We start from the raw sequence: 16742 nt of genomic DNA on the forward strand, positions 1-16742 counted from the left end.
TAGTTAGTAACACATAAAAAAGCAAAACAATTATTATTCTTACCTTTCCTGATCCAGCACTGGACCCGCGATGTCAGTGAGCTGGGACCTATATCTAAGCCCATCATATGTGATACTTCCTGCTGAGCCACTGTATCCAATCCTATCCATAGCTATAGGGTTGTAGTGCTATAGATATGCTGTCTCATATATATATACACACACATATACACACACACATACACACACACACACACACACACACACACACACACACACACACACACACATTTTCTTGGGGGGGACATGTATTGGGGTTATTGCCCCTGATGTTTTAAGACCTTAGTGACGCCCCTGGCTGCTAGTACTGCATCGTTGGGTCACTTAGGAGACCCAGCGATGCAGCTGAAAGCTGCGGGCCATCGACCATGAGAAGTTTTGGGGGGGCCCAAGAAGAACCTTTGCATCAGGGCCCATGAGCCTTTAGATACGCCCCTGCTTACGTCCACCAAAACCCTGATCACATGGGAATCGAAACAGCCCTTACTTCCCACAAGAATTGATTTATTAAGCAGGATGAGGAAATTTAGTACAACGGACTTTGTCATAAATTCCATTGTACGAATTTTCCTCATCCTAGTTAATAAATCAATTACTTCCATTGACTATTCCTTAGACCATTTCAATCTGATTTGAAATCTGTGGGATGCATTTTGGATTACTCAGTACTCTTGATGGGACTTGGACTGGGTTACTAGAGTCTAGGGGTCAATTCCTAATTCCCCCCTAATACCCCCCTTCCCCTCCTTCCGTCCTCCCTTTTTATCTTTTTTTATGTGCGGCTGGAATCAGTACTTTCTGCCTGCCACTTGCAAGTCTATATTGTTTTCATACTTATTTGTACTGATTGACTTCTTATCTTTTTTATGTATAAGTTTTAAAAGTCTAATAAAAATAAAGTTGACACCAAAATGGCTGCAGCGCTTCTTAGACTATGAGTCTGAGACACTGCCACTGTTCTCGGATTGGCCAGAGCTGCTCACGTGAGCAGTTCTGTCCAATTTGTGAACAGAGGGAGAGTCTTAGCAGCGCTGTGGCCATTTTGAGAAAGTACCCTAGAATGGCCGATCCACGGCGATTGGGCAAAACTGGAAGGCACCAGATAATATTACTCCATTCACCCCATTACATTCCCAATTCTGTCCTGGGACCGGAAGGTTGCTTTAAAGCTAAGCTTTGATTGGTGGCTGTTGACAACAGTTTTTGTTTTGCACAGATTTGATAAATGAGGCCCATTATAACCTGCTTATTACATAACAAATGTTAATTTTCCTATCCATATATTATCTTGTTACAGTAACATTTGCGGCATAACAAAATGACTGATAAACTGATCAGATGAAGCAGAATAATTGAACCCTGATGTCCATCTTTTCATATTGGTTTAAAAGATAATATTTAGAAACATCCGAGGACCTTACTTTTCTGGTTTTAGATCTCTATAAATAATTCCAAAACTGTGGAGGTGGTCCAGAGCCAATGCTAATTCAGCAAGATAGAATTTTACATCCTCTTCTGTAAACATGACCTGTTGGATATATAAACAAAATTAAGCGTACCCCTCTGCCATAAAAGTTAAGAAAGTTGTTAGGCAAAATGTAAAGACTAAATATTATTGATGCTATTCACTATACTGCCAATGATAGTTAAATAACAATTTTTTTCCCCTATATTTACATGGCAGATATTTGACCCAATTTCCATGGGACAGTCACTATCTTTTTACTGAAATTCTCTCCCCGGACCCCGAGTATGACCCTGCTATATAACCCTTATTTTTTACCACTATTTACCGGGACTATTGGTCGGGGCACAGTATGGCAATGTAGGCATTGTTTTTCCACTTCTGATTTAGGTATTTTATAGTTCTATTGGTGTGGGCAGTGCATAACACTATTGATCTATTATAGTGGAGCAATTTTGGTTGTGTATCCAATAGCAAATGTATTCAGTTTTATTTTGTCACTATATGTAGTGTATTCTGCGGGGTCCAAAAGTCTAATACCACCTGAAAATAAAACCAGCATTTTAGAATTTAGAGAAATAATCATCATATTTGTATAAATAAATTCTGAAATAACGTCTAAAATGAAATATACTAAATAGTTTTTTTTATTTTATAAAAGATTAAAAACTCTACATACCTCTTTAGAAAGCCTACTGAAAAGATCACCACCTCGTAAGAAATCTAGTATTAAATATAATTTTCCTTCAGTTTGAAATGCTGTGTATGGGGCAGAAGACATAATTAGTGTAATAAAATGCTTAACATTAGCAAGTATAATACATAGAAATGACAAGAAAAACTGTAAAATATACAGTAAAATACCAAACATTTGGCACCTAGTGGTTTTAGAACTCGTGCTAATCTAGCATCTGACAAACATAGGGGCAGATTTACTAACAGCACGGCCAAACGTGGCAGAGTTTTTCCGCTGCAAATGTTGGTGCAGATTTGGGTCATTTACGCAACGAATCTGCACCAACATTTGCATATTTGGCAGGTAATTCAGACGTTGCAGAAAACACAGCGGACTTGCCACAGATTTCAGTTTTTGCATTGCAAAGGCTGAAATCCGCAGTGAAATTCTGCTTCTCCGCAACAGTCAGTGCATGCTGAGGAGGGAAAATTCCGCACCGCAGCCTATGGTCCACAGCAGAGTTTTCCGCAACGTCTGAACTAACTTGCCTAAAAATTTATTGAAACAACTGTAAAACACGGCCGCTGGAGAATTCCACTGCAAACTGTTCGCAGCGGAATTCCACAGCAATTCCACCACGTGTGAACGTGCCCTAAGACTGGCATTTCATATGCCAGTCTTAGAATGAAATCTGCAGAACTAAAATGTAACAAATTTATTAAAAAGTTGCATGCCTCTTAATAAATGTATTGCATCTTTTGCTGTCCATGCGCCACGAGCTATGAGCTGGTGTAAACTTCTGTAAATGTCTTGTAAATGTCTGGCGTAAATTATAGTAAATTTGTCAGGCCCTGAGTGGCCCCACTCCCTTTCTTCTAAGAACCCTCATTTTTTTTTATATAAAAGTGATATAAAAGTGATGCAGTGTACTATAATTTGGCCCCATAATTTGTGACCTTTTAATGCCAGAAAACTGTTGTAATACCATTAATAAATTTCCCCAATATCTTTTGCCAGAAAGATGGGAACATTTCCTTATAGTCCAGTACTGGTGATGGTGGTGGGTGACGTACGGCAGTGTCGTATGTTGACAAATAGTAATGACGAGTGTTAGGCTATGTTCACACGGAGTATTTTGGGGGAGGAATATCTGCCTCAAAGCTCCAAACGGAATTTTGAGGCAGATATTCCTCCCCCAAAATACTCCGTGTGAATAGCAATGATCGCGCCGTTTTTCGCCCGCGGCCATTGAGCGCCGCGGGCAGAAAACATGCTTTCTCCTGCCTCCCATTGAAGTCAATGGGAGGTCGGAGGCGGAAGCGCCCGAAGATAGGGCATGTCGCTTCTTTTTCCCGCGAGGCAGTTTTACTGCTCGCGGGAAAAAGACGCCGACGCCTCCCATTGAAATCAATGGGAGGCGTTCTCGGGGAGTTTCTGCCGAGTTTTGCGACGCGGTTTCCGCGTCAATAAACTCGGCAAAAGACCCCGTGTGAACATAGCCTTAGGCTGGGTTCACACGGAGGTTTTTGCAGGAGGAAAATCTGCCTCAAAATTCCGTTCAGAATTTTGAGGCCGATTTTCCTCTGCCTGCACGCTGATTTTCGCAGCGTTTTTCGACCACGGCCATTGAGCGACGCGGGCATAAAACGCTGCGAAATACGCTTTCTCTGCCTCCCATTGATGTCAATGGAAGGTCAGAGGCGTAAACACCCGAAGATAGGGCATGTCCCTTCTTTTTCCCGCAAGCCGGTTTTTCCGCTCGTGGGGAAAAAACGCCTCTGCCTCCCAAATCAATGGGAGGCATGGTCGCCCGTTTTTTTGGCACGTTTTCCGACGCGGTTTCCACATCAAAAAACTTATCAAAAAACTCTGTGTGAACTGGCTCTTTCCAGGATTGAGCGAATTAACAGTGTAGGCGTGTGGATGTTGTGCATTTAGGCTGGTATGTGTTTGTTTGTGTATGTATGTTTGTATGTAAATTATATGTCAGTCCAATAGTCTGTCATTTCCAATAATTCGGCACCTCAGAGGTCCTAAAAATGTCAGATTATCATAATTTTGATGTACTATAAAAATACAGCCATTTTGTTGGAGCGTTTTATTTTCAATTTATAAAAAAATATTTGTCATGTCTGAGGGATCAGATATCTCTTACTATAGCTCTCTTTCATAAAACACCACTATATATACTGTATCTATCATTGCAGTTCCAAAACACTTACGTATGAAGTTTTTTGCAGGCAGAAAAAATCTGCTTCAGAAATTCTTCAGGAATTTTGAGGGAGATTTTGACCTGCCTGCGTTTTTTTTGCCATGCTTTTCGTGGTGGTTTTCGCTGCGTTTTGCACTATGAAGCTAATGCAAGGACCATGGGCAAAAAACGCAGGTTTTTTCTGCCTCCCATTGATTTCAATGGGAGGTCAGAGGCAGTAACCGCGGAATGAAAGGACATGACACTTTTTTTTCCCTGCGAGCGGCTAAAAGCCACCCGGGGGAAAAAAAAACACCTCTGTCTCCTTTTGAAATCAAATGTTCGTCCATTTTTTGGCGCTGATTCCGATGCGTCTCCTCGTCAATATCAGCCCCAAAAAGACGTATGAACAGGGCCTAATATTTTCTGTCATACTCACAATGTTAGGGCTCATGCGTATAGATATACTAGTCCTTCTCAATGAATTAGAATATCACCAAAAAGGGAATTTATTTAAGTAATTCAATTCAAAAAGTGAAACTCATTTTACATAGATTCATTAAACACAGAGTGATCTATTTCCAGCATTTTTTTCTTTTAATGTTGAAGATTATGGGCAACAGTTAATAAAACCCCCAAATTTAGTTTCTCAGAAAATTAGAATATTATATAAGCCCAATTTCAAAAATGCTTTATTTTTAATACCGAAATGTTGGCCTACTGAAAAGTATGTACAGTATATGCACTCAACACTTGATCGGGGCTCCTTTTGCATGAATTACTGCATCAATGCGGCATGGATGGAGGCGATCAGCCTGTGGCACTGCTGAGGTGTTATGGAAGTCCAGGTTGCTTTGATATTGGCCTTCAGCTCGTCTGCATTGTTGGGTCTGGTGTCTCTCAGGGTATGTGCACACGGTGAGAGGCTTTTACGGCTGAAATGACAGACTGTTTTCAGGAGAAAACAGCTGCCTCGTTTCAGCCGTAATTCCTCCTCCTCGTATTATGCGAGGCGTCTGTGACGCTCGTAAATCTTGAGCTGCTCTTCATTGAGTTCAATGAAGAACGGCTCAAATTACGTTGCAAAGAAGTGCCCTGCTCTTCTTTGCCGAGGCAGTCAATTTACGCGTCGTCGTTTGACAGTTGTCAAACGACGACGTGTAAATTACAGGTTGTCTGCACAATACGTCGGCAAACCCATTCAAATGAATGGGCAGATGTTTGCCGACGTATTGTAGCCCTATTTTCAGGCATAAATCGAGGCATAATACGCCTCGTTTACGCCTGAAAATAGGTAGTGTGAACCCAGCCTTATCTTCCGCTTGACAATACCCCCTAGATTCTTTATGGGGTTTAGGTCAGGCGAGTTTGCTGGCCAGTCAAGCCCAGTGATACTGTGGTTATTAAAGCAGGTATTGGTACTTTTGGCAGTGTGGGCAGGTGCCAAGTCCTGCTGGAAAATGAAATCTGCATCTCCATAAAGCTTGTCAGCAGAGGGAAGCATGAAGTGCTCTAAAATTTCGTGGTAGACGGCTGTGTTGACTCTGGACTTGATATAACACAGCAGACCAACACCAGAAGATGACATGGCTCCCCAAACAATCACTGAATGTGGAAAATTCACACTGGACCGCAAGCAACTTGGATTGATGCCTCTCCACTCTTCCTCCAGACTCTGGAACCTAGATTTCCAAATGAAGTGCAAAATTTACTTTTATCTGAAAACAGGACTTAGGACCACTGAGCAACAGACCAGTCCTTTTTCTCCTTAGCCCAGGTAAGATGCTTCTGACATTGTCTCAAGAAATGCAACAGTTGTAGCCCATGTCCTGGATTCATCTGTGTGTGGTGGCTCTTGAAGCGCTGACTCCAGCCACAGTCCACTCCTTGTGAATCTCCCCCAGATTCTTGAATGGCCTTTTCTTGACAATCCTTTCAAGGCTGCGGTTATCCCTTTTGCTTGTTTACGTTTTTCTACCACATTTTTACCATCTTCTCAACTTTCCATTAATATGCTTGGATACAGCACTCTGTGAACAGCCAGCTTCTTTAGTAATGTCCTTTTGTGGCTTACCCTCCTTGTGGAGGGTGTTAATGACTATTTTCTGGACAACTGTCAAGTCAGCAGTCTTCCCCATGATTGTGTAGACTACTGAACCAGACTGCTGGACAATTTAAAGCCTTAAGAAACCTTTGTAGGTGTTTTGTGTTGATTAGCTGATTTGAGTGCGACACCATGAGTCTACAATTTTGAACTTTTACCCAGTATTCTAATTTTCTGAGAGACTAAATTTTGGGTTTTCATTAAAGGGGTTTCCAGGGATACAACATTTTTGTACTTCTACTCTATGTCTAAATTAAATAAACTTCCTAATATGCATTGTATAAAAAATCAGAACACATTTGTTCCTATTCCCCTTAAATCTGGCCGGCCGGAAGTTCTGCTTTTCATTCAAGTGTTTTTTTACTTCAACACACGCTCGTGCACGAGCGTTATTATGCAGACAGACCTGTGTCGATGCCTCACTGAGTATCGACACAAGTCTGTCATTGAAGCATAAGCAAAGAATGAACAGCGTGGGTATTGAGGAGGCTGTGGACCAATAGGATGCCTCAAACCCGGGACTTCTGACGTGTACCCAGGTTCATTCTCTGCTTATGTTTCAATGTTCAACTATTTACTTTGCTTTCACTTTTCGGGGCGGGCAGCACACGAGCCCTTAGGAATAGCATGAAAGCAAAGTCAATGTTGCCGGCATTGAAGCATAAGCAGAGAATGAACGGGGCGGACATTGAGGAGGCTGTGATCCAATAGAATGCCCTTTTGATGATATTCTAATTCATTGAGAAGGACCTATCATTGCAACATCAGATCTGGTAATGGTGCAGAAAAACCTTGCACATGCTGAATATTCACAAAAATATTGTATCATGAGTAAGACCAGGATTTCTCACACAGTTTTGATGCAGTTTTTGTTGGAGTTTTTGGCTCAGTTTCTTTTTAACCTTTTGGATCCACGTCTGGGTTTGGCTAAAAAAAACGGTGCCAGAAACTGACACAAAAACCGCGTCAAAAATGTGTGTGTGATCCTGCAGTTAGGGACATATCGCACATGGTGTGGTAATTGCCATTACTCCTGTGTTTAAATGTACCATTTTGAATGCATTCACACAAGGTGGTTTTGTGTTGGTTTTTTTTTTGCTGCAATTAATGCGAGATTGTGGCATCAAAAACTGTGGCACAATTTTGCAAAACCATAGAGTTTTGTGATTTGATTTTGCGGTAATTGCGGCAAAAAAAATCCACAATAGCGCTTTGTGTGAATACAACCTAAGGCCTTATTGACACGAACGTGTCTGTTTTGCGCGCGCAAAAAACGCTGCTTATGACACTCCCTTTTTATGTGACGACACATTAAAGAAGGAGGGGATTTTATGTTACCCTTCTCTTCTTTACCAGCTGTAGCGCGCATCACGCGCGTCACCCGGAAGTGCTTCCGTGTGCCATGCGCGATTTGCACGCACCCATTGACTTCAATGGGTGCATGCTGCGCGAAACACGGGCAAGTATAGGACATGTCGTGAGTTTTACACAGCGCACATACGCTGCGTGAAAATCACGGACAGTCTGAACGGCCCCATTCACTAACATAGGTCCGTGCGACGCGTGTGAAAATCACGCGCGTATCACGGACGTATAACACGTTCGTGTGAATAAGGCCTAAAGGGTATATTTAGATGCAGGAGTTATGGTGTGGCAGAAACATTTGCAGCAACAATACAAAAAGATGTGTTATTTGTTGTGGTTTTACTGCATTGGGGACACAGTTTTAAATACATTAGGAACTGTTTCAATTCGAAAACAGGGCCACAATTGCAGCAAAACCGCATATTTTTGCTCTGTAGTAATGGATACAATTACACCTTCAATTCTCTACATTCCATGTAAAACCTGCTTTTTATATGCTTTAATAGAAAACGATGAGGGGAACTTATTGCTCTTTCTATGCCAGGTTTAAAAAAATTTTTTTTTTTTTTGAGGAATGTGCGCCACTCACCCTACTATTCTAATAAGTGGATGGTGTTTGTTGAAAGGGGCGTGGCCTCCTGCAGCCCAAAAAAAATATCTATAATTTACGCCAGAAAGCGGCGTAAATTATAGCGTAAATCTACTTTAGCTGGATCTATCATAGCTGGAGTAAATTTGTCCTTTTGGTGCACGGGGTGACCGGAGATGCACCTACTTTATTGAGAGGCAAGCACTTTCTAATAATAAGTTAGGCGCATCTTACTTCAACACTCTTTAGATTAAACCCTAAGGGTATATGAACACGATAACTGCAATTACGTATGAAATTATGGAGCTGTTTTCAGGAGAAAACAGCTCCTGAATTTCAGACATAATTGCATGTACTCGCTTTTTTCGGGGTGTCTTTTACGGATGTAATTTGGAGCCGTTCTTCATTGGAGTCAATGAAAAACTTCTCCAATTACGTTCCAAGAAGTGTCCTGCACTTCTTTTGACGAGGCTGTAATTTTACACGGCGTCTTTTGACAGCGACACGTAAAATGACAGCTCGTCGGCACAGTACATCGTAAAGCCCATTGAAAGTAATTGGCAGATGTTTGCCGACGTATTGGAGCCGTTTTTTCAGACGTATTTCGAGGCATAAAACGCCTCCATTACGTCTGAAAAGAGGTCGTGTGAACCCAGCCTTAAGGACACGGACAATTTTGGCCTTGAGTACAGAACAATTTGCTTATATTTCCCTCTTTGCATTCCGATGCTCATAACTTTTTTATTTTTTGTACGACGTAGTTGTGTGAGACTTTATTTTTGCGGGATGAGTTGCATTTTATGTAGGTACACTTTTTTTGGTACAATTACATTATCGTTTAATTTATAGAAATTTTTATTTTGGGGAAGATGCAAAAAAAAAAGCAGTTCCGCTGCAATTTTGTTTTGTTTTTTTCTTTACACCATGCACCGATGATCATAAGTAATGTTATACATTTATTGTACAGGTTATTACGGTTGTGGCGATACCAAATATGTCTATATTATTTCATGTTTTGGGACTTATATTTTAAAAAGTTTATTTATTGTAAAAAAAAAATTTATTTCTGTGTATTTATTTTACTATTTTTTTTTTATTTAACATACATTTTTTTAAATTAATTTAACTTTTTTTTTTAATTCCATAGAAGGATTTTTCATTTTGATTTAGATTTTTTAACTGTAATGTACTGGCGTATATCTATATGCCAGTACATTAGCCTGTGTACTGATTGTACACAGGCAGAGGTTAGGGCATACCTAAGTATGCCCTAACAACAGAAAATATGGCCAGACAGCCCTGGGGTCCTTCAATGGACCCTGGGCTGTCTGGCCATACAAGTTATGGGCTTTGATCGCATCACAGGGATTTTCTGTGGCACGATCAAAGGGCAGTCCCCCTTCTCTTATTTACTTTGATCAGCTTTGATCGCGGCATTCAAGGGGTTAACATCGGAGAAAGGAGGTTTCTTTTCATTCAGCCGTTAGAGCGGGGCTGCGGCTGTATATTACAGCCATTGCCCCTCTCCTGATCGCGCGCGGACACGGCTTCAGCACAGGACGAGAATACTTGTCATAATGCGCGAAGTACCCGCCGCTCAGGACGAGTATTCTCGTCCTGTGTCGGCAACTAGTTAAGACTGCCACTTGAAGCACCGGTCTTAATAAATTCCCCCCTATGAATATAAAAGTATTAATTTTACATATTTACCATAATGAAGTTTGACTATAAAAGGATGGTTAACCTCTGCCAAAATATCCCTTTCCATCTTTGATCTCACACGATCACGAACTATAGTATTGAAAGAAACAAAGAAATATTTAGTTAATCAAATAACTATTAGTAATAACTAATAAAGTTATTATCTAGATAGATGATAAATAGATAGATAGATAGACAGACAGACAGACAGACAGACAGACAGACAGAGATAGATTGGTTGTGGATTCAAAAACACTGTACCAAACTGCATTGTGTGAATAAAGCTTAAGAGAAGCTCAGCACTGTATTGGTAGGCCATGCAAGTTTGCAGAACAGAATCACCATGTGCTGAATCATGTAAGCTAAGTGTCTGCCTAATATTGCACCACTCACTACTGAGTATCCAACTGCCCAAGTAGGGGTTTTCTAGTTTTCTAGCGTTTTACATATTAAGCCTCATGCACATGACCGTGTTCAATCTGTGATAAACGGGCTGCAAGTTGGCCGCATTTCCCGGACCGAACACAGTTCAGGGAGCCGGGCTCCTAGCATCAAAGTTATGTATGATGCTGTGAGTCACTGCCTCCCTGCGGGACTTCTGTCCCATATTAAAAACATGATTACAGTATGGTATTCCCGCGGGGAGGCAGGGACACCTAGCATCATACATAACTATGATGCTAGGAGCCTGGCTCCCTGAACTGTGTTCGGTCTGGGAAATACCGCCGACATGCGATTCGAATATCACGGACCGAACACGGTCGTGTTCATGAGGCCTTAGCTTTCCATTATTGAGCAATATGAGATCATTCTATACAATTGTAATCCCTGGCTCGAGGATTTTAAAGCCATTCGACTCTCGGGCAGTGAAAACAAATTTGCTGATAAGTCAACCTTTACCATCTGGCAATCTGGAAAAAATAGGAGGACTCCTACAGCTCACCGTTATGTGGGTCCAGGTATGGACTGCGCTCGGATCCTATGTGGCGGCACACAATGTGGATAAACAAAACAGAAGAAATTTGATCCAGCGCTGGTTGATTTAAAAGGAAACAATGTTCCAACTTTATTAGTACAAATGGTAAAATCCAATTGAAGTAACGGTGGTTGCATTAGCAATAAGCCTACGCGTTTCTGACAGATCACCTGTCCTTAGTCATGGCACAATCTGCCTGAATATATAATGTTAACTCTAAGGGCATGTTCACACGGCGCCCCAACGTGTAGCGCTTTTAAAAATACAGGCATTCTTGCTGCATTTTCCACATGTTTTTTTTACACGTTTTGATTGTGCTTTTTGCACGTTTTCTGGCGCGCAATTAGGCCTCCCTATTGGAACATTTGACGCGTCTTCAGCGCGTTTTATGCATCAAAGAATTTACCTGACGCATTTTTTTTACACATCGTGTTTTTTAAATACGCTTGCGGAAAAAAAATGTGTTGTATAAACTAACTAGGCGCTTTCCCATTGTTTTGAATGGGAGGCTTAATCAAGCATTTTTTCACGCGTATTTCAAATACACGCCATGTAAACAGGGCCTAAAGCTTTGTAGAATAGGAATAATGTTATCAGGCTTTGTTCATTCTTTAGTCTTCTTAGCTCCTATGATGTGAAATCTTGATACTACAGCATGCAGTGACACTAGAGAATTATATGCTTCTACCTTTATGTATATAGATTAGGGAAGCTCTTTCCCTCTTTCAGCAAGACTGCCCCTCTGTGCACAGTCCATATTAAATGGATTACATCAGAAAATTTTGGTATAGAAGAATCTTACCGGTCTGCATTGAGCCCTGATCCATACCCTCTTGGGATAAATTGGAATGCTAGCTAAAAGTCACCTTTTTGTCCCATATAAATTTCCAGTGTCACTGAATAAACATTCAGTTTTCACGGCCAGGCTACATAATCTACTTATAGATCAGAGGCTTTTATGTTTTTGTATTATTTGTATACACCAATAGGGCATTAATTATGCTGTACTATAATCAGAAAATTTCCATGGCAATTACGCAACTAATCTGCTGCAAATGCCGCATATGAGAGGGTGCATCCAGACAAGGCGGATTTTGTAGCAGCTTTCAGCTTGAAATCTGAAGAGAAAATCTTGCTACGGATTTTAAATTCTGTAGCATGCTTTGTTTCCGGTGCAGATTTTTTCTTCGCTACATGTAGATGAGGTTTTGAAAACCCCATCAATTTGTATTGTATTGTCAATTTGTGGATTTGTACTGTGGAATGCACACTACAAATCCGTAGCAAATACGCCCTGTCTGAACATGTCCTAAATCATAGCTCCCAACTTCCTGGACAGTCCAGGATTCTTGGCAGTGTCCTGCTGGAGGTATGTCCCGGGTGTCATCTGTATCTGCATCCTCAGGGGACATTGTGGTGCTATCTACATGGGCACTTTGTATCACACTATCTACATGGGCACTGGCACTTTATATGTGGGCGCTGGCACTACACTGTATGTGGGCAGCTAAGTTGGCATTATACTGTATGGTGGCAGCTAAGGAGACATTATACTGTATGGTGACAGCTAAGGGGGCTTACTGTATGGGGGCAGCTATCGGGGCATTCTACTGTATAGGATGACTATGGGGGCATTATACTGTATGGTGCAGCTGTGGGGGCATTATACTGTATGGGGGAAACTGTGGGGCATTATACTGTATGGGGGAGCAATAGGAGGCATTATGCTGTATGGGGCAGCTATGGGGCAGTATACTGTATGGGGCAGCTATGGGGGCATTATACTGTATGGGGGCATCTATGTCATCATTATACTGTATGGGGCATCTGTGTGGGCATTATACTGTATGGGGGAAGCTATGGGGGCATTATACTGTATGGTGGCATATATGTGGGCATTATACTGTATGGGGTATCTGAGTGGGCATTATACTGTATGGGGGGTAGCTATAGGTGTATTATACTGTATGGGGGCAGCTAATGGGGGAATATGCTGTATGGGGCAGTTATGGTGCATTATACTGTATGGGGGTCACCTTTGTTGGCTTTATAATGTATGGGTGCATCTATGGGGCATTATACTGTATGGGGCAGCTATTTTGCATTATACTGTGCAGGAGGCAGTATTGGAGCATTATACTGTGTGGAGTGTTCTATGGGGGCATCATACTGAGAGGAGGCACTGTGGGAGCCTGATAATGTGTGGGCTGAATCAGGTGTTTATGGGCGGGGATTAGAGAGGCATGGCTTAAAAGGAAAAAAATGGCACTAGGTTGTCTGCATAGGTTGTCCATCTTTGCGATACTTGACAGTTGGGAGGAATGCCTAAATGTTGGCACTAGCATTGTTTTGACATTTTATTTTTTTTTTAAAGATTCCAGCTCTCTGATGTAGGTAACAACTAATAATAATCTGAAATAAAGTGTATCATGCATGTCACTATTACCTACCCACATAGCTGCTTTGGCTAAAAAACAAAACAAAAGAAGGTCTCCCATGACTAGGCTTGATGTATATAATACACATATAATAAGAGACTTTTATACTGAGACTAGTAGCAAGTATGTTCTTAAAGTATACCTAACTTTTCGGGGGCCTTTCAGAATAAGCTCTCAAATGTGTGTATATGAGGAATAACACTATTTCTGGGCATTATATGACTTGTCCTTTGCATTCTTTAGACTTGTACTCTGCAGGCTCTATCTCTAATTCTCCGTTTTCTCTGAGTTAGTGAGTGGAGCCTAGCGACTATCATGTCTTCTATACACTGCACACATAGTAGAGGAGACTCCAGCTCTCCTATCTCTATTTATCACTTAAATAGAAGCTGGAGCTGCATGGAGGAGATTATTCAGCAGTAATGAGCAGTGTAGCTGGGAATCCAGCACTGGGGTGACAAATAACACTGACCTGGAAGCTGCAGCACATTTGTCTTCTCCCCTCTCTCACTCTGCTACTGTTCTCCTCTTCCCCCACCCCTCTCCATAGACTTCTACGGACAGCTGTAACCAGATCCCTAAGTGAGCTGAGAGTCCGTCTAGTCTAAAGGTGCTATTACACGGGCCAATGATAAGGAAAACGAGTGATCCCCGATCACTGCCCTGTGTAATAAGGGCAACGATCAGCCGATGAACGTGCAAACGCTAGTTCATTGGCTGATCAGCTCTTTAATGCAGAAGTAAAAATCATAGTTGTCAGCAGCACATCTGACTGTGTCAGGAAGATGTGCTGCTGACATGATGAAAATGTATAGGGACGAGCGATCGAAGTAACGGGCGCTCTTCCCTATATTTAAGCAGTCATTGCTCTGTGTGATAGGAGCAAACGAGCGCCAATCAACGAGCTGTCTCGTTGATCAGTGCTCGTTTACACGGCTCATGTCAGGCTATGTAATAGTACCCATAGACAAGACTGGGGAAAGCAGTAAATTCAGAGTGTGTGAACAGTTTAGGAGGGTGGTGGAGTAGAGGATCCTAATAAGTAGAGAAAGAGGCAATTTTCTTAATTAAGTTTCGTATATTCATTTGTACTATTAATTACTGGAAAGTTTGTTCAAAGTGTATATTTAAAATGACAATTTTAACAAGAATCAGTTTGCCATCAGTCACTATATTCTGTGTTATATTTTGTTTGGTAAGAGATACTTAGCCTGCACCTTGCCATGAAAAGACATTTTATGAGGTTGCATAAAAGAAGTCAGAATGTGTGGGTGGATGAAATCTTTTACTTCGGAAGACATGTGAAAAAGGAACTACATTGATAAGTGACAAGGTTTTCATTTTTAGCTCTTCATGGTATTTAGTTTCCCAATTCCCATGCGTCAAGCATATCTGATCCTTCAAAAATCTAATTTGAAACGATTATTTGAAGAACATAATTGTTACATTTACCTTTGAGAGTAGCTTTTTTCAAAACCTTCATAGCATAAAGCATTCCTGAGTCAGAGCCTTTGATTTTCCGAACAAGAAAAACCTGGTGGAAAGCGTATTTTTATTCACATTATGCTGTGTCTATGATTGAATAAGTCTAAATTTAAACTAGACACAAGAGAACAGTTGGAAAAATACATATAAATTTGTATACCAAATACATGACAATCCAAGTACAGTAATAAAATAGAACAGAAAAAAACAAACACAGCTGGAAAAGTCACTGAAGAAAACCCTGAGGCCCCATGCACACGTTCATGCAGTATTTACGGTCAGTAAATAATGCACGGACGGGCCGCAGAGTTTCATCCGCATTTGCGGACCGTGCTCACAGTAATATGTATAGGAGCACGATTCGTAAATGTGGAAAATAGGACATGTCCTATTTTTGCGGCTCATTTCTACGGCCCGGACACACACCCGTAAATATAGGGGAAGGTGTCCGTGACCGATAGATATAAATGTGTCAGTATTTTATCTGCAATTACAGATCCGTAATTGCAGATAAAAACTACGATGGTGTACATGGGGCCTAATTCTGTAGTTACAAATGATCATTCATCCAGTAGGTGTCACGTGTGATGTAAGTTTCAGATAATGTACCAAATCTACCAAAAAATTTGTCCTAGTAAGACCACGTTTAGACTACTGCAGAATTTCCAACCAGATTTTCTGTGTAGAAATTTTGCAGTGTATTACAGTAGCAGAAAAGTGGATAAGATTAAACAAATTTCATCCACATGCTGCGTATAAAACCCGCAGAAAAAGGTCAGCAATTTACATTCTAAACAGAATTTCATTCCGCATCATGTCAAGTATTGTTGCGAAAGCGCAGCAGAATTTTAGAACGTTTAGAAGTTCCGAAGGGTTTACGCTACTTGTGAACATGGCCTAAAGGCAAATGTAAACAGTTTGAGCTTGTGATAGACGAGGGGCTCACAAGACACTGGTTGGGATGTACTTGTCTTGGTCTAGAATTTTTTTAAAGCCCTGATTTACTGATTTCAAAATGATTTTCTTTTGGTTTAAACCCTTCTAAGCTCCACTCTCTTTCCTTCTTCCTAGAATTTTTCTTTCTTACTCCCTAACCCATGAAGATGGCAACTCACTTGATGCTATTGATTTATAGAATATTGCAAACACCTTAAGGGCTTGTCCACATGTAACGGAATTACTGCAGAAAATTTCTGCAGCAATTCCACAGAAGAAGGGCCGATTCTAGCTTTTCTGCTGCCTGAGGCAAAAATTAAAATGGTGCCCCCCAGATCTTGAATGACATCCCCCTGGCTGTTCTACATCACAAGCAGCTTCACAAAAAAAATAAAAAAAATCATACCACCCATTATCTCGCTACAGATCATACAGTGACTACAGTACTGATTAAAAGGCAGAATAAACATTTACATTAAGTGACTCACAGATGACGTCTCTATCCAGTCAAGACCTCTACTATGACTACTCCCGGCCATGGGCCATTTCTGTAGATTTCTGCTCAGATATCTTTAGCTTCCAACTTTTCAAACATTTCTGCACCTATAAACGAAGATAAAATTCTCATGGTGCCACACACAATGCCCCTAAATATAATAGCGCCATACACTGCACCTCTAATTCTAATAGAACCATGCACTGTGTCCCTGATTATAATAGCACCATGCACTTTTTCCCACACATACTCAGTGCCACCTGTAGATAGTGCCCCCCATA

General features: G+C 41.1%; 1 protein-coding gene across 3 annotated transcripts in view; it reads right to left on the reverse strand.

Moving 5' to 3' along the window:
* LOC142761124 (ribosomal protein S6 kinase alpha-2) overlaps positions 1-16742 on the reverse strand; it is a 372393-nt gene that overhangs the window by 186991 nt on the left and 168660 nt on the right. For 2 of the 3 annotated variants that reach the window (XM_075864316.1, XM_075864314.1), the window contains 5 exons: positions 14997-15078; positions 11074-11109; positions 10140-10220; positions 2184-2263; positions 1461-1567 (listed from right to left, as the gene is read on the reverse strand). In XM_075864316.1, coding sequence (XP_075720431.1) covers positions 1461-1567; positions 2184-2263; positions 10140-10220; positions 11074-11109; positions 14997-15078 — 386 coding nt within the window. The remainder of the gene's footprint in view (positions 1-1460; positions 1568-2183; positions 2264-10139; positions 10221-11073; positions 11110-14996; positions 15079-16742) is intronic. The other variant, XM_075864315.1, reaches the window with a different exon arrangement.

The sequence above is a fragment of the Rhinoderma darwinii genome, chromosome 4 (genome assembly GCF_050947455.1).
Source record: "Rhinoderma darwinii isolate aRhiDar2 chromosome 4, aRhiDar2.hap1, whole genome shotgun sequence".
In the NCBI taxonomy this organism is placed as follows: Eukaryota; Metazoa; Chordata; class Amphibia; order Anura; family Rhinodermatidae; genus Rhinoderma; species Rhinoderma darwinii.